We start from the raw sequence: 23,656 nt of genomic DNA, 5'->3' as shown, positions 1-23,656 counted from the left end.
TAGCTGGTGCACAAAGTACCAGCAAATCCTTTCCTAATACCAGTGGAAGTGCAGTAAATGGATACAGGGCCCTGTGGTCTCCTATGAACGGAGTTCTAGGCTTTCAAATCATGAACAATAAAAGGACAGAAACCCACCATTTGTGATGCAGGGCTGTATTCAACCTCAGTGCAGCGATAGCAGAACTGGGTGTCAGTCTGCACGCCCGAGCTGTACAAAGCACAGAAGCAGAGCAGAGCCTTTATTCACTCAACCAGTGCCGTAGCCACAGGTGTCCCCCAGAGCCGCGCTCTCTGGAGGAAGGTTAGGCTTTAAGCCTTTGACAGCTTGGCCATTATCAGATCACTGCAGTGGGAGCACAGACAGCCTGCAATTCTCTGCCTCAGTCCTAGAAAATCTTTCCACCACTGGATCATCACACGGCCGAGAGTTAACAAGCCGTGGAGATAAATTTGAGCTATTTATACCAGATGTAGCCCTGTAGTTACAAGCAAAAACAAGCAGCAGAGTTGCTCCAAGAAGTCTGTTATGGGTAAAAGTCCAGAATTATTTAAGTGAAAGCTTCAGTTCTGCAGGATTTGTTAAGGAAAGCAGATATATACATCAACGCTGCTGTTGTTCGGGATGACACACAACACAGGCATTGTTTTGACACCTCGGAGCTCCAGGCTGCTGTTAACACTAAAACTTGCTCTCCAGGCAGGAGGAGCGTGAAGGGGATGTGACGAGCTTCTCTAATCTATCTGTAAATTTACAGCAGCCTTATTTCTGCAGTGGTTTAGTGCTTATGGAGCATCCTCAAAACTGACGACCAAACAGTTTAACCAGCATTAAAATTACTTTGAATTAAAGAGAGAAAAACAGGCAAGTAAGCATGCCCATTTTCCATTCCCGAAGATGAGGAGGATACTGACGTGCAATGAAAAAATTCCAGTAAAACCATACTTGAGAATCTTTCTCCAGGGCATGTTTAGATCATGGGTTATTTCTGTCATACTAGTGGGTAAAATTAAGCCGTTCTGCATTTCTGAGAGCACTGTTGACACAAGAGACCGCACAGCCCCTGGGCACGAAGCCACCTGGTGTGCTATGGCTGCCACTAGGGACCGGCCCAGGGGCACTGAGCCCCAAGCACCCCCTTCACCCAGAACAACGGTGCCCCATCTGCCTGGGGACAGCCCAGATCAGGGGGGACCCCCGAGCCCCCCACCTGGACACCGGTTGCACCCCGGACCTGCAGGGAGCCGCCAGGCCCAGGCGCAGGGTGGCCATGTCAGCCATGTTGGCTGGGCCTCCCGGGGGCCGCAGGTGCCCCTCGTCCCCCCCTGCAGCTGGTGTGCTCCGTCCTAAGGGGGAATTCACTCTTTTTCTTATTTCTCCTCCGTGCAGTGTTACTGTCAGTGTGGGCAGCAGCGTGACATTGCAGCCACCGGGTAGGAGGGAGGAGGCCATGCACTGGGGAGTGGGGAGGGATGTCCAGAGAGGGGGCGATGAGGGAGGAAACATGCACAAACTGTCCCGAGCTTGGGCAGTGCATGAATCCCATGGGGACAGGGCCCAGGGGAAGCCTTCCCTCGCTCCCGGCCCCAAAAATGCCCTGGCTGCAAGGCGACGAGGCCGGTGGGGTGCTGCTGCCATCAGGGTGCAGCTGGTGGCCCTGTGGGTGGTTTTATTCTGACACAGGCAATTGACAGCTCTTGTATTTTTCCTTTCTAACAGTCAATCTTGAAAAAAATGAATTTTAACATCTGGAACATCAAGGAGATGCTCAGCACTCCAACAGCCTCTGGGTAAGTGCTGTATGTTTTCGCTATTTTCGTGCTTATCAGACTGGAGCCATTGGGATGGGCTGTGTTTTGCTCAGGGTCGCTACACCATGGGTTTGCAGTACAAAGCATGTAAGTGGTATTTGACAGTACAGTGGGGTCAGAGAAGGCAGCAATTTCCCATCAGCTTACATATCCCAGCACTCATGGTGTGTTCATTCCAGAGGTCGTTTGCATGTTTCCTGATAAGGGCTCTGCATTCTCCACATTGGCCCGGAGTTTTCTACCTTAGAAAAATAATAAAATGCGCTTTCCTGCTGCATGCACTAACTGCATGCCTGTGTGTTTGATCTGTGTGATTCCCAGCGTGCACAGTTTATACCACAGAGCCTGTTAAGTACAACAACCTCTCTTAAGATTACAAGGAAATTGTAAATACAAGGAACTTCATCCTCACATGCGACAGGTTATAGTACAACATATTTTGGAGGTCTTGCACTGCCAATGTAAAACATTTCTGGGATTATCAATGCTTTGGCTGTTTAATAGCATTTACTCAAATTAAACATTTTAGTGGCCCATTTACTTGGATTCGAGTTCTATAAACAGAGGCATCCTGAGGAACAGCAGGTTATATTTTCTGCGCTAAGTGGCACTCCTGCAAATATGGTGCAATACGGTGAAACGTGGTTCGGTTTGGTTCAAACACAGGATATGCTGATTAAGAGAAACAGCCATTATGTCTGCCCTGCTTCCCAGCTTTCTGGTGATTTTAGGGCTGTTCTCTTGTCTTGTACTAGGGAAGGAAGAGATGGAAACTTTCCAAGATACATAACCTAGGAAGTGATCTAGCAGCTGGAAAAGCAGGAGCCACCATTTTGTTGTAGCTTTCTGTTTCTAGAGACTTGTTGGAGACGCTGCCACAATTGCATGGTCACTGTACTGCCAAAGAAAGGGTGGGAGCGTTGGGGATCGCTGAGGGAACGAAATCTATCTAGAATTGATTTGCAGTTAGTCATGGCCTGGTGAATTATGGTTAATTAACCTGTTCTGTGATTCTGTTTGTGTCTGCATACTTAGCCTACTAAACATTGTGATAGATTTACCGTTGTAGGGAATTTAAAAATCAACACTGGATGCTCTGCTAAAAGCTATTCTGTGCTTCAAGCAGGAATTTATTCAGGAAAGTCCTATGGCCTATCTTATGCAACATGTCTAATTAGATAAGTTAAATGTTCCCTTCTTGCCTTGTGTAAAAGATAGATAAAATGAATCATAATTTGCAATATCATTACACATTACGTAACTAAAATTATTCCATATACTGCATTTATTTGCATGGCTGATTTTTTTTTTTCCCAGCAGAAGTCAAAGAGCAGCTAGAGGTCTCCACATCTATAATGTACAATGAAACAACAAATATTACTTATATTAAACATCTGGAGAGCAAATGCTAAGACATGCTACATTTTTATATAGCAGAGTATCACTCTTTGCATCACTTTGCTAAAAAATAGAGCCAGATTTATCTCTTGATTAATTCTGAGGAAGCTAATTGATGAATTTGGTCGTCTGATCCTCTGGTAGTTAAATAACCCACTTATATAACTAACTGTTGTTCAAACTCACGGTTTTAGTCATACTGTCTCTGATGTGGCCTGATGTTACCGTGATGATGGATGATAATGAAAGCATAATAGCAGTTTCCTTTCCCGTTATAAAAGTGCTTGTCATATACCTATGAATTAATTGAGTTTTGCACAGATGCAAGGGTCAAAGGGGAGCCAATTCAGAGAAAAGTGTGTTTATATCTGTCATGATTTAGTCTTTATAAACATGCATTGCATAATTCTATTGTCTTCTTGGTACCTGCAGATTTTTTTATAGCAATTTTTAAATTGAATTAAGAAATTATGTCTCAGTGGTTTGGAAACCTGCAACTTTTATTCTGGTCAGAGACTGAACTGGGGGAAATTTAGTTGTACATGTCTGTACATGTATGTATAATATATACATAATTTATATATATATATAACATTCTGTGGAATTGTGTAATATAAAAGGAAATGAGTAGAAGAAGTACTGGTGCTTGTTTGGGAGGGGATTGTTTGAATTCCTTCCTCCTCCAAAGCGTCCTGTCAGCTACCAGATCTTCCTTTTTAACGATTTTATTAATGCAGAAGAAAATTACAGACAAGATTTTAACACCTACTCCTCAGCACTCCACGTTTTTTTCAAGTGAGTTGAGAGGGTCCAATAGGCCATGAAGCATTACTGAAAATGCAGCTGGGCTTTTGGAAGAGTTAAGATGAAGGAGAAGGTTCTCAGACAGCAAATTAACTTTTTCTAAGGAAACAAAAAAAGTTATTCATAGGAGTATATGCATGTATTTGAGATGGGAGGAAATGTGTTAATTACTTCTCCCAGCTCTCTTCTCCTGTTACTAGATACTTTTCTCACTACAGCAGGATATGATGTATAAACTGCAGAATACTGTCTTTTAAGAGAGCTTCTAAGATGAAACATGAAATCAGCATATAGTATTGGCAGGGTACGGCTCACACTGTTAGTTCTTTGCACGTTTGAGGCAGGGTGTTACGAACAGCTGCCACCAGGTCCATGAGAAATGCAGAGCTCCAGTGATGTAATAAGGTCATGACAGAGTTTCTGCAGAAGCCCAAGATTACTCTGAACTGTCACCTCTTGTACCTCCTTCCTGTCTGCGTCTCACAGCAGACTGGGGACTTGGGGTTTTATTCATAATCTGTCTGTCAAGCACACATAATCTTCTCTGTGACTGCTGGCAGCCTGAGAGATAGGTTGGGGGAAACAGAGTCCTCGTTTTACCTGTTTTAGTGTACAAATAACATAATAGACATCCTAGAAACTCACTGGAAGGAAAGTTATCTAGTTGGACATTGTAATATCAGGGTGCCAGTTATTTAAGAAAGTGGGAGGATGTGAGGCCAATAAAGTGACAGCTATACGGCGGAGAAAGCTTAGAGTCAATTTAAGTGTATCGACAAACAACACAATTTTTGTGGATTGAAATGCCAGACCTAATTAGGGAAAATGTCGTATTAGAGCTGTACTGCTGACTGCCCAGCCAGAAGGGAACACGGAGGAGGATCACAGAGGACCTGAGAATAGCGGTCACAAAAGCAATGATGCTTCAATTAGCTTTATATCGACCGGGTAAGCATCGCTGGGGCATGATGCTGAAACTAGATTTTCAGCACCATAAATACCCGCCTCAGCCAGGGAACTCCCAGGGAACAAATGCATCTTGCCTTGGTCTCGAGCGGAGCATAACACCCTCGTTCAGAATATTACTCTTGTGGTGCTGCCGTAAAAGTGGCAATAATGAACTGGACTCAGCATCTCTGCAGGAGCAACAAAAGACAAAAATCCACCACAGAAATGTTTGATTTCAAAAAAGATATTGACACAGAAGTAAGAAGTCTCGTTAAAATAAATATAAAGGGACAGCCAAAAGGGTTAAATGTTTGCCTGAGGCACAGAGATTAATTAGACCTCATACTGAAGAGCCTCATTATTCAGACTCATACTGAAGAACAGAACTAATGCCTACAAGCTATCAGGTCAGACTGGAGATGGACTGGTACCAGAGACGCTGTTAAATGGCATGGTAAAGAAGACTATTGAAAATGGGAGGGTATCTTTTAAGAAAGTAAAGATAATTAAAAATATTAAAATAGAAAACAGTATATTATGATTTTAAATAGAAGTTACCAGAATTTTCTTGTTTCATGTGAAAAACAGTAACTTGCTAGAGGCTTAAAAACTACTAATAAACCTATTTCCAAAGACATCAGAAGCAGAAAGCCTGCCAGAGAGCATGTAAGGCCAATACATGATAAAAATATTAAAGAGGCATTCAAAAAGGATGCTGTAAGCTGAGGCCTGCTTGGGCCATTGCTCTCTACGTCATATTTCTGCTGTTGAGAAACATCCTCCAAGTTTAACAGCCTTACTCGATCCATGATTTCACGAATTTCCATCCCACATAGCAGAGCCACACATTCTGAAGTCGCCTTAAGGTCCCAGAATTAGCAGAAAATGGAGACAGCCAAGACAACGCCGATGAATGAGCAGCTGTACGAATCCTGAGCCTTGGAGGAATCAGAAACTGAGTGTACCATGCAGGCTGGAAGACAGCTTCAGGCTGGGGGGGGCAAAAAATTACCTGCAGATGTCTAATTCCTAATGTGGCCAGGGATAAATTTTGTGTAAGTAAACAAGGCTGTGCCGCAGAAATCTCCGACTACTGGCTCCTTGCTCAGGACAAAAGAGCTAACGCGGTTTCCAAGGTGAGGAATGTCTGGGTGCTATTGAATCACGTTGGAATGAATAATGGAGCTGCTCATAGAAAGTAAAAATGACCTTGAGGAATTAAAACAAGAGCGGAAGGAATTTGAGCCTGAAATCTGGAAACTGGAGGCAGTGTCTGAGCTGAATAACCTATAGGGATCCTGTTGTGGTTAATACATTAGGGTCGGTGCCAAAATCTGTTTGTAGAAATTCCTTTTAGGATACAAATGCAACAATGAAATGAACGATTTGCAACAAGCAGGTCATTCAATTCCAGAGGACAGGGAACAGAAAAATAACGTTATGCTGATGCTGTTTCCAGCAAAGTGATGGCAAATGGCTGGAAGCTGCAGTAGCAACTAAAATTCCTTCATTTGAACTCCTCCAAGCCCCCTGGATGCTAAAGTTTCTCCTCTGCACCCAAAGCAAATGCCGATCCTTGCTTAATTGCTGAACACTTTGACAGGCAGCAAATAGTAACTACGAGAGCAGCATAGGAGAGCTAGAGACAGTTCCTATACACACAGAATAAAGCTCCGAGCTAGAGCAGGTGAAAAGGAGCATCCAGCATTTCAATAGGATTTGTCGTGATGCAGTCCTGGTCACTAAATGAGAAGGAGCAGAAAGGGCTAGGAGATTTTCCGGATAGAAAGCAGGAGAAGAGGAACTTTATCGCACTGATACAGCTCAAGATTGCTACCAGGAGAAAAAGATTTCTTCTTCGGGAAAGAAGCTTTGCTGCACTTTGAAGAAATATGTCAGGAAGGTGTAAGTGAGCTTCACCCACAGAGCTTCAGAAAAGGAGGGATGTTGGCACAGGTTCAGGGTGGATGATGGAACTAAATAAAATCACAGCAGCACCACGAATAAATGTTATTTTGGAAATTGTAGGAGACTCACTGTGCTTTTCCAACTGACTCTTAAAGCTTGGTGTTGGCACATAAAGACGGATCCAAACAACAGAGGAAAAATTGTTCTTACAGACCAATAAGGCCTGTGACACTACGGTTACGTGTTTTAGTGTGTTGATGCCCCAAGGAACATCTGGGAACACGAGAAGAGGGGATTTATTGCGTGCTGTATTTCTCTTGGGGCGTTGTATCTGACAGCTATTCGGGGGCAAGGCAGATCCTTTAAACGAAAGGTGGTATGTTCACATCTGGTTACGCCGAAGTATTTGGATGTGCTGATTGGAACTCGGAAAAATGCAAGCTCCAAAAAGATCCAGCTTCCCGGGGGAGGGGTATTCACACTGGCAACAGGGAAACTGAGACTGCGAAGGGCTAGCTGACTCCCCAGATATGCAGAGGGCTGCAGATTTTTGAGGTCACGCTCATATTACAGACAGTGTCGGAGCTGGCACTATTGCAATACCTTGCATTAAATTAGGTGGGAAAAGGAAACCATTCCATGGTCAGCAGAGTATGATGTAGCACTTCTGGAGCTGACAAGAGCTTGTGATGGCGCTTGTCTACATATCTACATCTTTTTTTTTTTGCTCTGAGTGCATCCAGTAGTGCAAACAGCACAGGAGCACTCTTGGCACAAATGCACGAGTGACTCAGGGAATGGCTCGTTTTAGCAGAAAGCTAAAAGTTCTCCTGAGATAAACTATTGCATCACCTAAGAGGGACTTCTAACCGGGATTGAATATCTAGAATGTTTCCTCGCTGTTTATAAGGAAGGGTTTATATTTAGGACAGGTCACGCACCCGTGCAGCCCAGCGCCCTGAAGGAAATGGTCAGGTGGCTAGAGATCCGTGGTTGTCTGATCTCACCGTCACGGGTAGGCCTGGCCCACGCGTGGCCGGTCTGATGGCTTGTCCAGATGGCCTTGTTAGCAAATTAATTGCCAGCAGCGTTTAGCAAGGGAGAAAGAAATCTGTTGCTCGGGGAAGGAATGTGCTCAAAGAGACATCTGGTTTGTCTCCCCCCATAGTTTGCAGAAGTGCCATCATTCCTAAACTAACCACCAAGAGGGGACTTCAGACAGAAAAATGAGGCTCCAGAGCCGTCTACAGCCTTCTTTGGTCATGGTGTCAGTGCAGAGTGAGGCTGGGAAGTCACCCAGCTCGCAGAGACCTCGGAGCTGCAGCGCTCCCCACAGCGTCAGCAGCGGAGCTCCTTGCATTCAGCCCGGTGCTCAGCCATCAGGCGCCGTGAGGGGACCGGGCAAACAGCAGGGATGTGGCATTCACCAGGTGCTCCGGACACTTTTAAAGGGGGTCATGGAACCGTGTATTGGCAGTAAAGCACCTGGGGAGTGTAAAAACCCTTCCTTGAACTAAGAGGGAGCTTTCTTGCCAAAAAGTCACATTTAGAAAACCGGTGCAGGAGATGTGACACCTACATTGCAGGCCAGGGTGCTGCCACACGGCGTGGTGACAGCCGGCGTGCTCACGTCTCTTCCTGATGTGCTGCGGGCTGCAGATTTAAAGCGAGTTATTTTGTTCTTTTTGGGGTGGAAACAGGAAGCCGTGCTAGTAAAAGTTATGTTCAGATTTCTCTTTTGGTAGATATGGGGCCCGCAGAAAGATCAAGGGAGGTTTTGAATTCAGGCAGATTTATCAGACTTTTTGAGGATCCGCAAACTCATACCTCATCTGTCTATTTTTGACCGCAGCTCAGTGTACTCGGTGAGCACAAAGCCAGAAGTATTAATGTGATATTGTCGCTGACACCGCTCTGTGAAGAAGAGGGAGGCTGCGCAGTTCAAATGCTCCCACTAAACCCTCTCCCTTTTGTGTGTATGGTGTTTGGGCTCCTTCCAAAAGTGGGGATTAAACCGAACACGTCACTGCTTATAAATGTTGGGGTGATCATCTTTTGTTAGACACACGAATTAGTCTCCTGCTCTTTTACTTTAGTTATATGATTTGTTATGGAAGAGTCTGCCTAAGAGTCTCTTTCATCAATTTTCATCTCTAATTCCGTTCCATTTAACACTGTTTTGCCAGGCTTGATCAGAAGAAAGTCCTTGTGATTTATTAGCGAAACTTTGGATTTTAATTAATTCAGTTTGGTTCTTTCTTGACCCTTTTTAGAAATTGTTACATGGTGAGATTTTTATTCCTGTGGGAGGGCTGGGGTAAGGCTTTGTGCAGTGGCACAGGTGGATGAGGTGGAAGAACGGATTTCATCTATTGATACTGAGAAACAGGACCAAAGGCATCTCTTGCATTTTGTTAGCTTAATTTGGGGAGTGTAAGCCTGGACCGGTATTTCGTACATGTGGACCTAGCCTAAGCAGTTCATCTGACTTGTAAATGTGGAGCAATGGAATATGAAAAATGACGAAGTCTCCATCTTTGCCAGCAAAAAATTGAAGGCAGGCTCTGACAGCACAAAAAGCAGTACAGTCAGTGGGGAAACCTGGTTCCTGGGGGAACCTGGCATCGTACCACAGTGCTGGAGGGTAAAATGGCAGGAGCTGTGTCTGTGAAGGGGAACAGAAAGAGAGAAACATAGCACAAAGTCAAGGCTAGCTGGGAAGGGTTTATTTGGGTGACACTCAGGGAAAAGCAAGATTCACTCACAACACACTCTGTCCCATTTCAGGCCTAACAAGTTTTCTGTCCGGAGCAGTGCTCCCAGTGACTACTCGAGTCTGAGTGATTCTCAGCTGCTCTTCGGCTCCCAGTTCTGCCCGGAGAACGTGCAGTCGGCAGCGGCACCGCTGGAGCTGGGCACGCAGCTGGGACAGCACAACTCCCAGGACGTGAGTGTTGCTCCCTGCTCAGCCCTGCACAGACACACAGCCGCCGTCCGAATTAACAGAAAATACTGAAAGCGGGTGGCAAAATTGGCTGAGCCTGCTGAAATCAAGTTATCTTCTGATACAGTAAGAAGAGTACATATTTACTGTAACTAGACAAAATAGCAGCCTGGTTGGTGAAAAGAAATATTGATACGACTATTATTGGGAGAGGTACCATTTTCTTTGATCACATTTTCGATACAACATAATGTGAAATTGTTCTCAATTTACTGTCTTTAGACTAGCTAGCTAAGATAGAATATTTCATCTATTCCCTCTTTGAACAATACTGTGTTTATTAGCTTTCTGCAAGAATGACAGAGGTGGTCAGCATTTAATTCCATTCCCTGAAGGTTACCTTGCTGGGTTGTTTTTATGGCAGATGCTTAAATGACTTTAGATGAAGAGCTTCTAAGCTCAAAATCTTTCTCCTATAGCATGTGGCCTCTGATGTTACCAGCCTCACTAAAATAGTTCCTGCACCACTAGCAGATACCAGCAGATCCAAATAAAGACACCTGAGAGCAAAGATTAGGAAAGAGCAGTCGTGCCAGCTCTGTGGCCCTAGGCAGCGTTCAGTTCCAGATCCTGTCTGTTGTCCCCTGCGTTTTGCTAAAGATCTTGTCCTTTAAATGTCTGTCTTTTCATCAGATGCAGGAAAGGAAACTCACTCTTCAGGATGAAAGAAAACAATTTAACAAAATTTTCATTTTCTTATGCTTTAAGGAAAAGGCATTTCTATTTTGGTCACAAAGTGTCTGGAAAGTTTATAGAATGAAGAAGGTCTTTACTGCTTTCATACTAAAGTTATTTTCTTGTTCTGAAATGTATATCAGAGCATGTGAAAAACAGCTACAGCCTGATGATGTTGCCGCTTGGCAGCAAATGATGTCACCCAGAAGGAAATTCAATAGGGTTTCCTTTAGATTAATGGACAGGGAGCACCCTGAAATTGTTTTATAGTGTCTGTGTGAGCATACAGGGGAAAAAATCTGTGCAACTGATGATTGCAACCAACTGAAAACAGTCAGGATGATGGAAAAGCCCTGGGTCTGAAGAAATTCAGCCTGAATTTCAGTTCCAGAGGGAGCTGATCAAACTAGGCACACTAAGGGAACAATAATCTCATCAAATTCTTGATCTCCTCACCCGATCTAATCTGTCACGTCCAATCACTGTGAACCCTCTGTCTGCAAAGCACTTGGTACACAAAGAGTTCTTGATAATTAATGTTCTGATTATTTTTATACTTCAACATTTTTCTTTCTTTTGTGCAACAGAGCGAGCCCAGTATTTTCACTAAATACCAGACAAAACCACAGTTATTTGATGAAGATACAAGAGAAAAAGGCTTGCTTAATTTTGGTGCAGGAAGAGGGAAAAGTGTCCTGGAAAATTTTGAAGTGAATAAGAACAAAATAAAGGACAAATATGATCGGTACGTAGTCATCCATTGCAAATTCTTTCTGTGAAATCTGTTATCATCCCCTGCAGCTCCTCTTTCTCCTCTTAAAAGTCACACATGACGTAGCTGCAGATTTCTCCAAGAAAAGTGTCTTTTCAGGTTTTAGATAATCTCTGATTGGAAAGAGTCACAGGATGAGAGAATAGCATTTACTTGTGATGAGTTATGTAATGCTTTCAGCCATAAGCCACAAGGAACAACAAAACTATAACCTGAATTTACCTTTGTCTTCTTTATCTAATCAGCAATGGTTTTATTGTGTTGGTTGTTTGTTTTTTTTTCCTCTGTGACAGACCATATTTCTCAAAATTTTATAGACTGTATAAAAGGGACTCCTAGGATGACATTTACATTGAGGACAAATGAGGAGATTGCCAGGCATACTTGTGTGCAGAGGAAGATGCAATGATTACAACGTTATAAAGCTGCACGTATCTCTCTAATTTTTCTGGTATACAGGATTTTTGTATGTGCGTTTTTGGGAACAGACAAGTGTAATTTGCTAATGAGCTCTTTGTCAGATGTTAAGAATTAAATGTACCTGTAGGTCCTCTAGGACTTTAAGGATTAAGCTAAGAGTTTCAATCTCAAAAATGAAAGATGGCAAGCTCCCCAGTGCACCTATAAATAATTCTTAGCTCTGTACATTTTGTAATGTAGCATCCAAAGTGAAACACATTTTTGTTAAAAGCCTTTAATCAGATCAGACTGTGTATCTCTTTCTCGTTTGCAACGGGCACTATGCTTCTGACAATGCAAAATCTGATGCTCTGGTGCCTATTAGAGAAGAGGAAGATTTTTGTAAGTGAATTATGAGGAATGGACACACAGTTTTAAATGTTTAGTCAGAACTCTTAGTTATCCTTTATTTCTTCTTTATATTAATTATGCTTCTTTCTGCACTCCAGATGCACTCCCAGATTAGAACCATGTTTACATAAATAACTATATTATCTTTACAGAGGTAAATGTGTAATTTATCCATTTATATCCCCCACAAGCTTGACTATTAGAATGAACATCTTCCTCTCCTAAGGCTAGAAGTATTTCAGAAGCCCTGCCTAATTCTCACAATTAGCCTCTACCTGGCCTCCACCTTTCTGTTTGTTGCAATCTGGATTAATAAATGATCAATTTAAAATGACCTGAATCTTCAGAGAGGAAATAGGTTATCATTTTCTTAGCAACAGTCCTTGCATTTTGTTTGATAGGTTAATCATGAATATAGCCTGGTTCCTGATAGGCTCGCTCAACTCAAAAGGGTGGATAACAGAAACCACAGGCATAATCTCGGGAGAAAAGGATTTGCAGTATTTGTTCTTCCTGGCTTGGGCTTTGTTGATGCCCATTTTTCCCACAGTTATTTTAGACCAAATATAATACTCATGTATCTCAGCAACTGGCACGTCACCTCCACCAAGGCTGGGTCCTTCTGGAGTAGATAGTGCCGTGGTAACACCCCAGCAGCTAACAGGCACTTGTGTAAATGCCTTCAGAAACTTCTGGGAGAGGCAGAAATGCTGCGCCAAAACTGGGAGAGTTAAAAAATATGTATATACCTCTATGTGATATATGTGTATATACATATCTATTTATATATATATATTTCTTACTCTACCTAGCAGAATCTGTGCTTTTCTAAAACAAGTAAGGTGACTTCAAAGGGTTATGTCTGCTGAAGTAAGCACATTTCTGTGTTTACATTGTACACCGCACTATGCCTTGCAGTATTTCATGTCTCACGTTTACTGTGATCTTTTCAGTTTCTAACTACTTCAGTAACATTATATTTTTTATATTATATATATATTTTTTTATTTTCTTTTCTTTTCCATTTTAGAGAGGTTTTAAGCACCTTTATTTCCAGTATCAACGACAGGCTTCAAGGGGTAAGTTAATTCAAATTCAGAGCCAAGAATAAGGAAGAATTAGAAATGCTGCAGAACATTCACCTTCTCTCATTTTCTGTGCTGATATTTGAATTGGTATACTGTTTATCTTGAACACTTAAATACTGTAGACCAACAATTGTCAATGTTTTTTTTTCACATGCTATCCTCTTTGTGGCCAATCCTTAGGGTCACAGCCTTTAGGGCCCTGTCTCAGAGTCAGCAATGGAATTTCTCTGGGGCTTGGGAGCAGGAACAGCCTTCGGCTGTCTGCAAATACAACTTCTTCTTTTCTCGTGCCTGAAGAAAGTAGCTTGCTCTCAAGAACAAGTAAATAAACTGTCTCACTGTCTGAAGATGAAGGTCTTTTCTCTCCATAACTTTTAAAAAGTTATTAGATTATGCTATTAATGCTTTTTTAGAGATTAATATCTTTATTGCAAAATAATTTAAGATTTCTGCAATACTTTATGAGCCATTTGAGCCATTCCATATCCCCTTTGGGGTTGCAACCAATGGATGGACAAGCTCTTCCAAGAGACAGATAAATGTCCATTTTCAGTTTATTGCAGCAAAGGGTTGTAGTCATTGTTGTAGGGCATTTGGGGCTGCTTTTGCACGCAAATAAAAGTCAATGTATTATTATTATTTTTTTTTCATTTTTCTTCACTTTTGCAGCTGCAAGTGTGCTTGGACAAGTTTGAAGAAATGTTCAATTTGAGAAACAAATCCATTTTGGTTCATCTAGAAACCATTTCCAAGACACGTGAGTCCTTTCTGTGTTTCTGTTAACAGCAGAGGGCACAGTCAAACTGCTGAATGTCCGCGTGTTGTCTCCAGGCTGGGGTGAACTATGCAAGCCATGCCACTCACAGCTGCTACTCATAAGGGAGAAGCGCAAAATAAGACTTATTCACAGTATGGACTTTGCTTTTCTATTCTTGTTACGTTACATTTACCTTTTCTCTGCCCTCATGTCAAAGAACTGAAGCGTTGCATGGTTAGACACCATGCACATATAGACAGATGCATCTCTTTGGTTTTGTGTTCTGCCTGGGTATGAGCATTTTTAGGCTACATCTGGTACACTAATGGAACACACAGTAAAAATAAGATAGATATTTAAATCCTGAATGTCTACTTTCAGTTTTTAAGGCTTTCTCAAATATTCATGTTAGTATGAAGTTTTCCATCTCCCCTTAATGCTTGAAGTGATTACATTTTACGTATGAGCAAAATTGGTACTGCTCTTCCTAGGTAAGAAGCAAGTAATGAGATGCACTTTTACCGTGATGAAAGGGTGACCTCCCAAAAAAGCCAATAATGTAAAATACTTTTGTACAGCTCTGTCTCTGAAGTGGCTAGTCATAGCAGTCTTTATTGAGGGAGAGTGCTTCAGAGAAATTGTTTCTAATTTGGCTTAGATCTGAGCCTTTGAGAGTGCAGTAATTTTTAATGCTACCATTATTTTTTATCAACACCCTATCAGGACTCTGTTCTCTGCTTGCACTGCTCTGTGCAAGAACAAGAAGCCAGCTTCAAAACATGCAAGAAGTTCACATTATACATTTTGAGATCACGGTAACAGACCTTCCCAAAAGCAGTAGGATATTGACTGTGCAGTAAAATGTGGCTTCCATGAAGTGCAGCTTTGACAGATACCATTTAAGTCACTGCAGCCTTCTCAGGCAAAAAGAATGGAGTCCGGTGCATTTTTCACGAGGCTGTGGTAGCACGTACATTTGAAATACCAAGCATGTTTTGCTAAGAACACTCCCTTGCTGCGCTTGGCCAGTGCTCTTGGTGGGACCTTAATATAAGCAAGAACCTGTCTGTTTTGGCCAGCACAATAAGCCTCTTACTATGCATTTGCCCATCTCCTAATTACTTCACTGCCTCAGCTTGTCCACTCTGAGGCAGGGCTTTGCCTAATTTTGTATACATCTTGCACAGAAATAGTTGTCATGGCATTGAAAATCAAATTTATTGTTCATAATTCCCCCTCTTCCCTCCATACCATTTGCTCAGCTGTCCTGTTTCTTCTCCATAACCATTTTAAATAAATGTGCCTTGAATGAAATGAGAAACCTCCCAGAGGTGCCTGCTGCTAGATTTTCAAAGCAATTGAAAAGAAAAATTGGCACTTTCTGTAATGTATCATGCTGCAGAATGTTGAATATATAATGAAAATCATCACACGCTCCCCAATGTTGTTCTTTTTATATTTCTGGGGAGGTTCATCTGTCACTGGTTAATTGCTGATAAACACTGCCATTTCACTGGTATCACAGTGACGGATAATTAAGTTCCCACCACATAAATACCTGCACTAGTTCCTTGAAAAGATCCCAACTGAGGCAATTCCTTTGGTATAAAATTCCTAAATTTGGTGATAAAGAACTAAATTCAGAGCCAATAAAGCACTGAATACTGCTGGTTGATGATACAGCACCGTGGGATGTAGGTGATAAGGTGGAGATGTTAAATCATTGGTAGTGGGGAATTTGACATGCAGAAGATGAATACAGAAGATGGTGAGGCTCTCTTCAGAGACAGAAGTCATACACCAGGACATTCAAACAGCTCTGCAAAGTAAAGAAAGGTATAACTTGAAATCAAGTCTGTCTTCATTAGGAGCATGCAAGGAGTCTCACAGGCCTCCTTTATAGCAGCAGGTAGCAAGTACATTTGGCAGAGTCTACACACAAAACAGAAAATATTTTTCAAAATATATTTCCAAATCATTTCCAAGTGCTGTTGGACTGGCGTGCGCTGTGCAATAAGATAAAAAATGTTCTCTTCTGAGCGTCTGTCCATATGTGCAGGCACACAGTGGATAGAGCTGTGTCTGGCACTGGCGATGAGAGAACATTTGCCTGAGCAGGTTCCACAGAGGCACAGCTGCTCTCTTCCTTGCCCACATCTCAGTGTGCTGTGCACAGGGATGTAAAGAAGCAAGCAGACCCTGTCTCCTCTGTTCTTTTTCCACTTTATGTAGAGTTTATCTGGTTGACTTGCCAGCTCACCATTTGCTCACTCTTCCTGGTTTCAGCTCCTGTAGCTCATTTATTTTTTTATTATCCTCATTTTCATTTATATACCCACATTTATATCAAAGCTTTCTATTTTTTATACAAATCCTGATTTTCACAGCTCAGCCCTCTCTGAACTGCTTTGCTTTTCTGGTATCTGGCAGTTCCAGCTGCGACAACTCACAACAGCCATGTCCTCCGCAACACTTCATCACAAATGGGGAGCATATTCCCGGCAAGCATACCACAGACAGCCCTCCACCCCTCCTGCCAGCAGCGGTGGCAAAAAAAAGTGCAATGTTTCCCTAACAGAGGTACGAGCTGATGCAGTTCTCTGACAAAATCCAGCGTTTGATGGGCAGTTTTCAAACATGACTTGCGTGGAGACTCCCCAGGCCCAGTAAGTTGCTGGCAAGGTTTCCAGGGGAATTCGCTGTGCTTGTACTGGTGTGATCTGACGGTATTTACTCTGAACAACGCGGTTTGGGCTGTGACACCCAGGCAGCCCACTTGCATTCTACATTTGTATCGATTGAAAAGTGAAAAGGTTGAAGACTGCTAAAAGAAACACCTTTCCCATGCAGCTGTGCTAGCCATGCAGTGACCGGCAGTGAAAGTTGTTGAGGTGAGGAACTTAACCAGACTCCAGCACGGCCTTGGCATGGATGTCAGGAGGATGTGTAGTTGTCTTGGTAAACGCTGAACCCACCAGCGTGACACCTCAGGACTTCAGGCTGTAGAAGGACAGCAATCTGCTGTGAAGCAGGCGGAGGTCAGAGGCTGCCTACCCCAGAGGCTGCTGCTGCAGCTGTCTTCTCCTGTGCTGTGGAAGGGGACCCAGCCTAAGCAGGCACAAACCTGGCAGCCAACCACTCTGGGTATGCCTGCAGGATGCAGCTGTGACACTCTAAACGTCTGCAGCTCTGTTACTGCCTATGGAGAAAGCTCAGTGCTCTCCCAAGCTCTTCAGCTGTTTCTGCTGCCCGTGTCTCACCAGGTTTATACCACCTCCCATGTCCCCTGCTGCACCATGGCACGGGGAACCAACCTCCCCCCAAGTGTTATTTAGAGCCTCTGTGCTGTCATTCCGACCTCAGGATGAATGGCAGAGACAACGATAGATAGGCATCAGAAGCAGTTGGTGCTTAATATTCCTAGGCTGGAGACCGACACTCCCTCCTGCGGCTGCTCAGCCTGTAATTTTCAGCTGTTGGGAGTGCAGCTGCACCCCAGAGCAGGCGGATTTGCTGGGAAGGCTCTGCAGCACCGGGCGGCAGGGTGGGCTCGCTCGGTGGGCCCACCAGGACAGATTTCTGACAGATTTCACATTTCACAATCTGACAGATTTCACATTCCTTATGTTACTACTGTAAGCCAGTGGCAGTCAAAGACAATGGTACAGCAAATCCAAGTACTGCGATGTTCCAGGTTGTAAAAAACTGTTTTGTTTAGAGTAAAATACCTTAGAGGAGAGGCACAAGCCCGTGCATAATCCACCCGTTAACCGAGTAAAGATTTTTCCTCTATGATTGAGTTGTTCAATAACTATCTGCTGCAGGGTTTATTTGAAGAAAACTTGCTCTGAAGCAGCTGTTCTTGATCATTTTAAAGACAAGAGATTTGACTAACAGGGTCCTTGATCTGATCTGGCTGGGCAACCTCAATGCCTTTTTTTTTTTTCATTCTAGATCAACCCCCGTTTTTGTTTTGTTTAATAACGTTTGACAAGTCTGAACACTCCTCGGTGTGGAAGCCAGAGAGGGAAGGAGAGTGCCTCTCCTCTGTACCAAGGTGTTGTTTTTTTTCCTGCAGAATACTCCTACACGTACAAATGAGGCACATCCAAAAGGCTGGCTGTTGGTAGCTTGCCTGCAGCACGCTGTGCTGAGTCAAACGTATACGCAGATCACAAGCCCAGTGGATGCAGTGCTATTTATAGACCGAGGATACCATGTTGTAGAAGAACAGGCAGGCTAGGGAAATCAGAAAGTTTTAAAAATAATTCCGAATTAAAATTTAGCGTACGGGGAAGAGCAGTGTGTGGAGGTAAGCCTTGCTGTATCCGCGCTGCATACAGCTGGAACACGCTGACGTGATGGGAGGGAGTTCCCTGCTTCAGTCACTGCTGCTTTTGTCCTCTTGGTAGGACTGCAGGCCTGGAGGGGCTGGCAGGCTCCCAAAACCTGCTCTCTGACTGCAGGTACCCCTCAGGTCTAAGCAGGGAGATGCAAAGTCTGTGAGGGCCCGCTGAAACATTCACCCCACCATTACAAACCCATCCTGCAAGTCACAACCTTCCCCCATTGATGTATTAAAACATCTACATCTGTCAGGACAAAAGAGCAGAAGCTTAAAAATCTGCAGAGAGAGCAAGCAGGGGCAACTGAATCGCCTGCAGGACCAGCTTGCTTATTAGTTAAGTATGTGCAGGTAATCCTCAGAAATAAGCCATGCTCTGTGGAGAACAAGGTGATGGCCGTGCTGAGGCGGTGCAGTTCTCCCCGAGCCACGTCCAGGCAGCATTTAACTCGAAGCCTGGGAGGAAGATGCACGGCCAGGGCAGCCGCAGGGTTCCTCCTCCCAGAGGACAGCAGCATGCCCAAGCATCACTGCTTTGGAGGAAGACGAGTGAATATGAAATATCCCCAGGCATGCAGGATCTCTGCTGCCTGGAGAGAGCTCTTGCAAGCCACCAGTCTCTCGAGCATTGGCCCTGCTGTGCCTGCCAGCCCCTCCAGCACCGGACTCCCGTTTCATGAGGCTGAATAAGCCCAACGCTTTCAATCTCCTTTCATAAGAGGAGATTATCATCTAAGCACTTAATTATCTAGTAGCTTTTCTCCGCACGTGTCCCAGTTCAATCTATTTTTCTTTGCACGTAGATGGCCAGGACTGTGCACAGGCTTCCAGCCGCACCGTGCTTGCACAGAAGCTCCTGGCAGGCAGAGCTTGTGCACCTCCACACGCTGCAGTGCCATATCTCGCCCGGTCTGCAGCTCCTGGGTCTGGCACGCTGCTTTGTGCCACCTGCTAGCTGCCCGAGTGCCCTTCTGGCTCCTGTACCCAGTGACCACAGCAGATTTAGGCACGACTGGCCCACGAGCAGTGCTCCCAGAGCTGCATTTTCCCCTCCTCTCAGGAGCTGATTTTTTCCCTTTAATCGAGGCTTTGTGCCCCTCACAATTTTTCTCAGCTTTTTTCATATTACATGATGAAAAGCTTTGTCTGAATCTGCACAAAGGCGCTGCATTGCCTTTGTCTAAAAAGTCACCTATCTTATCACAGGGTATTACATTAGTCAGGCACAATCTGCCTTTTATAAAGTCTTGTTCCGTTTTATTCCATTTTCCTCCCTATCTTTGATTACTCTTTCCTTTAAGGTCTAGCCTAAAACCTTGAACAATATGAGAACAAACTAGTAAGCCCATAATTGCTCAGATCTCTTCCTTTTCTTCCTTCCCAAATGTACCTTTTAAAAACGTCCCTGATTTTTTTTATTTTTTTTTACAGAACCAAAGCTTGTACAAGTACTTTCTGTCTGTCTCTCCCTAATAGTTTTTAACTCTTTGGCCAATTCCATCAAGAGTTTGACAGAAGGGCAGAGCTCACTGAGATAATTAAGTCCCTGCAAGCTTAATGAAAATAGCTGGGCAGGAGGGGAAGAGATCCCGAGCGCTCTGCGGCTCTGCAGTGTGTGAGCACGCCTCTCCGGGGTGAGAAGAGCCACCCTGAGGAGCTGAGATAAATGCTCCACGTGCAGGAACAGCTTCAGCTGGGCTCTTATCGCCGCAGACACCAAAGTCAATCAAACATGTTGGATTTGGAGAAAAAGAGGATTAATTAATTGCAGAGCTCTTGTAGCCACTTGTTGGAACACGGGCTTTGCGCGGATCTCTCTCAGGCACCCAGTGGCAGTCCAGGACTGCAGAGTTTCAGTTATCGCAGCCAGTTGGCTCAGGAAGGCTTTGTTTTTGCAGGAGTGCTTTGCATCCTGTTCTGTTACAACCCGCAAACGTTCCTGCCCAGCCACATCATCCGCACACACCTCCCTGCGCTGTCCAAAGGGAAGACCAGGTGTGTTTGGTGAACTCTGTGCTTCGTGATGTACGGCTTTAAAGGCAGACTGTAAGACTGCTCAGGATTTGTCACCGCCGTGTAAGCTGTGAACCGTGCTCCTGCCATGTCGTGTGCTAGGCGCACGAGTGGTTACAGTCAGAATAACTGCAGCTTACAGGGAGGGTAATATTGCCGAATCGTCTAACGAAACCGCCTACCAGTTGTGCCACAGAAGGGGGTCAGTTATGCGGGGCTCAGCCAGTCCCACGTGGGTCCCTCTCCCAGCACACCACACAGGCAAGAAGCCTCGTCCTTCCTTGCCTTGAACCAACCAAAGTTTCCCAGCTTCGCGTAGCCTTTCATCTCCGGCTGCCATATTAATAGAACACAGTAAATGAGGTTTGGCCTGTACTCAGCATCTTATAAATTTCAAGTGCTTGGCATTAAACATGCACCCTATTGTTCACTGCTTGGTGCTTGGGGAGATCTCAGCTGGCGACTCGCTGCGGTTGCACAGCACAGTGAAGTATTTCATGCCAAGCCGTGGAGGAAGTAGCAATAGTATTGATAGTACTTTATTCACATTTACAAATGAAAGGCCAAATGTGTTTTTTATTGATTTGCCTGTTTAGTGCAAGATGCTCTTCAAAGTCACAGTGAGTTGGTGCTGAAAGCCCTGGCAGATAAAAGCCAAATGGAGCAGGCGCTGCTGGAGATGGAGAGGAGACTTGCAGCCGTAAGTGGAGAAATTAATCTTTTATTCTGAATCTGCTGTCTGAATTTCTCCAATTTCTTCAAAATATTAACTGAATATTAAATTGTCTTCAGATAGAGGATTATAAAGTAGACTGCTCCTATTATAATGAAGAGGGAAAGACATATTAAAATGCTAATTCTAGGCCAGCTACTGACTGATGCTTACCCAAGAGCCCGCTCCCAGTGCTGTAAGCTCTGATGAAATCCTGGTCATTTAGGAGGGAGCCCAACAGTGCCCTGTCGTGGCAGGCACACGATGAGGCACAGCTTTCTCACGCTGGCACATGCCTTTGCTGGAGGAGTTGATGCCTGTGAAGGGAGGGCATCTCGCAGAAGTGTGGTGCCTCCTTCCTTTGGCTTCCCAGAGGGAGGAGAAAAGAGGTCAGGAAAGAACAAGTGTGTGGCAGAGACAAAAGAGCGAACTGGAGACCTCCCAGACTGGTCTGTTTTTTTTCAAAGACCCTGCTGGAGGAATTGCTTTTGGCAAGGCTGTGACATGCCAGCACATGAGAGGGCAATGCTCTGCGAGAGGGGCACCACGGGGGGTTAGGAGTGTGCCCCAGTCCCAAACCTGCCACTGCTGTGGGACAGTTTGAGATACGTGTTACACAGGGGGGTGCAAATTGCTAATCTTTGGGCTGGTACCCGATTTAAGGGATCTCACCGATGCATAGAACCAAAAGTTTCTTCTGTGAATCCTGTTATTGTACCTTCTAATGTGTTGTTTACTGCTTCTGCTCTGCTCCCTGCTTCCCCAGAAAGACATGGGGATTTCAGATGTGAAATCCAGTGTCCAGCAGCTGAAGGAGAGCCTGGAGTCGCTGCCGGCTCAGCTGAGCGATCAGCACCTGAAGCTGTGTGAAGAACTAGGCTCCTTGAAGTTCCCTAGTGCCTTAGCTGAGCTGCACACATTCATGTCCAGTGCCAGAGCCCCCCCTCGGATGGCGGATGACTCTTCTCAGACCTCCCCTGGCACATGCCAGGGCTGTGCCTCACGTCAGGAGACAGAGCACTGTCTGCGCTGCCGAGGCAGGGCGGGTTGCACCTCCTCAGGTCTGTCCCAGCACGAAGTCCTGCCCGTGGGGAGCCAGCCCACCGTGGACGGGACACCTGGGAGAGACCTCAGCACAGCTGTTCTGGGACCACAGAGCTGTGCCACCCATCCCTGTATGTGCTGTGCTAACAATCAGTGTCCTGGGGGGAGTCGGAAGAAGCACTGCCCCATAGCGCAGGAAGCGGCTCTGCTAACTCCTCTGAGGAAGGCGATCAGGAGGAGCACTATAGGAATTAAAAATGCGACACCATCGCAACAGAGGCAGCCTCAGGTTTGCCACATTTTTGTACAAAACAACATGCCCGGGCAAAGAGACGGGAACTCATCCACAGAGCATGAGCTGGAGAATGTAGCTGTAGGGAACAAAGCAAAGCAGAAGTCAGGAAGGATCCCTTGGAATAAAATAATGGAGAGGAAGAAAACATACTCCAGCAAGAGGAAAGGAGAGCTCTCTAGAGGTGCTGACGGTGGGCTGAAGCAAGTAAGGGCAAACAGGATTATTGCTTTGGGAAGCTCCAGAAAAAAATGCTTTCCCAGATACACGGTTGCTCTCAATTTAGAAAACTCTAACCCGGTTTCTTCAGCTCCCAGTCAACAGATGCTCGGCAGTGCTCAGCCGAGGCTTACAAGGAATTTCCTACCTGTGCCATGCTCCAGTAAAGGCGTGCAACAGCTTGCAGACAAAACAAAGAGAAATTTGGAAAACAAGAAGAGAGTGATCGTTTCCAGTGCAAAGAGGAATTTCTGGGATTCCTCTCCCCAGGAGAATGTGTTGTCCCTGTGCAGCACAACTAGTGGAAAGCAGATGAGCTGCTCTTCAGGCTCCAATCAGCCATGTCCTGGCAATGTGCTGCCCCAGCAGAGCACGGAATGCTGCTCCTTAGTTTTTGATAGCGATTACTCTGATTGAGGGGTTTTGTTTGGTTTTCAGTGCCGGCATGGCCATCTCAGTCAGTTTGTTCCTCCGGGTGCATTACCTGCTCAGTCTCCCGAATTTGATCCCACGCAGGTGAGTGAGCTCCTGTTGGACGGGCAAGAAAGGCTGAGTGACCTGTGTGCGTTACAGCCCTTGGAAACAAGCAAGGCTTGTGCCTGGCACGCTGTGACATGTTACTGCGCGCTTGGAGATATTGTCAGGGACTACGTGGGAGCTGAGGGAAGGTCTTCTATGGCTTGGAAAGCTGCGTGGATCTGTATTATTTTATCCCCTGCCACCAGCAGGAATGCCTCGGGCTGTGGTTACGGCTGTATTTATGCAGCAAAGAAGTGTCTGCGGAGACCTTCAGCGGGGAGGAACCAGCTGGCAGATCACAGACACACCGCTGATTCTCTGCTACCAGACCGAGCACTTAGATCTCCTCCAAACTTTTCGTCTAGATGTATGGAATAATATCTTTGCAGCTGGAGGCTTTAGCTCTGCTCTTCACTCGTAGTCTCTGTTTTGGTTTGTATGTCTGACAGTTCAGATTTTGAGCTCCCTGGGAAGTAGGGAGTATTCTTCTGATTGATTTTGATAAGGTTAAGATTTGTCCCGAGAGTTGTTTCTGAG

General features: G+C 44.7%; 1 protein-coding gene across 1 annotated transcript; it reads left to right on the top strand.

Annotated features, from left to right (window-relative positions):
- The first annotated feature begins 1,399 nt into the window (after positions 1–1,399).
- Positions 1,400–23,234, top strand: IHO1 (interactor of HORMAD1 1). Its single transcript, XM_035337950.1, has 8 exons — positions 1,400–1,433; positions 1,720–1,790; positions 9,657–9,816; positions 11,136–11,293; positions 13,161–13,209; positions 13,888–13,975; positions 20,930–21,033; positions 21,812–23,234. The coding sequence occupies exons 2-8, from the start codon at positions 1,735–1,737 to the stop codon at positions 23,015–23,017; spliced, it is 1,821 nt and encodes a 606-aa protein (XP_035193841.1). The 5' UTR covers positions 1,400–1,433; positions 1,720–1,734; the 3' UTR covers positions 23,018–23,234.
- Positions 23,235–23,656: the final 422 nt, after the last annotated feature.

Source organism: Oxyura jamaicensis, chromosome 12 (assembly GCF_011077185.1).
Source record: "Oxyura jamaicensis isolate SHBP4307 breed ruddy duck chromosome 12, BPBGC_Ojam_1.0, whole genome shotgun sequence".
Lineage (NCBI taxonomy): Eukaryota > Metazoa > Chordata > Aves > Anseriformes > Anatidae > Oxyura > Oxyura jamaicensis.
This window is presented reverse-complemented; position numbering and strand designations above follow the sequence as displayed.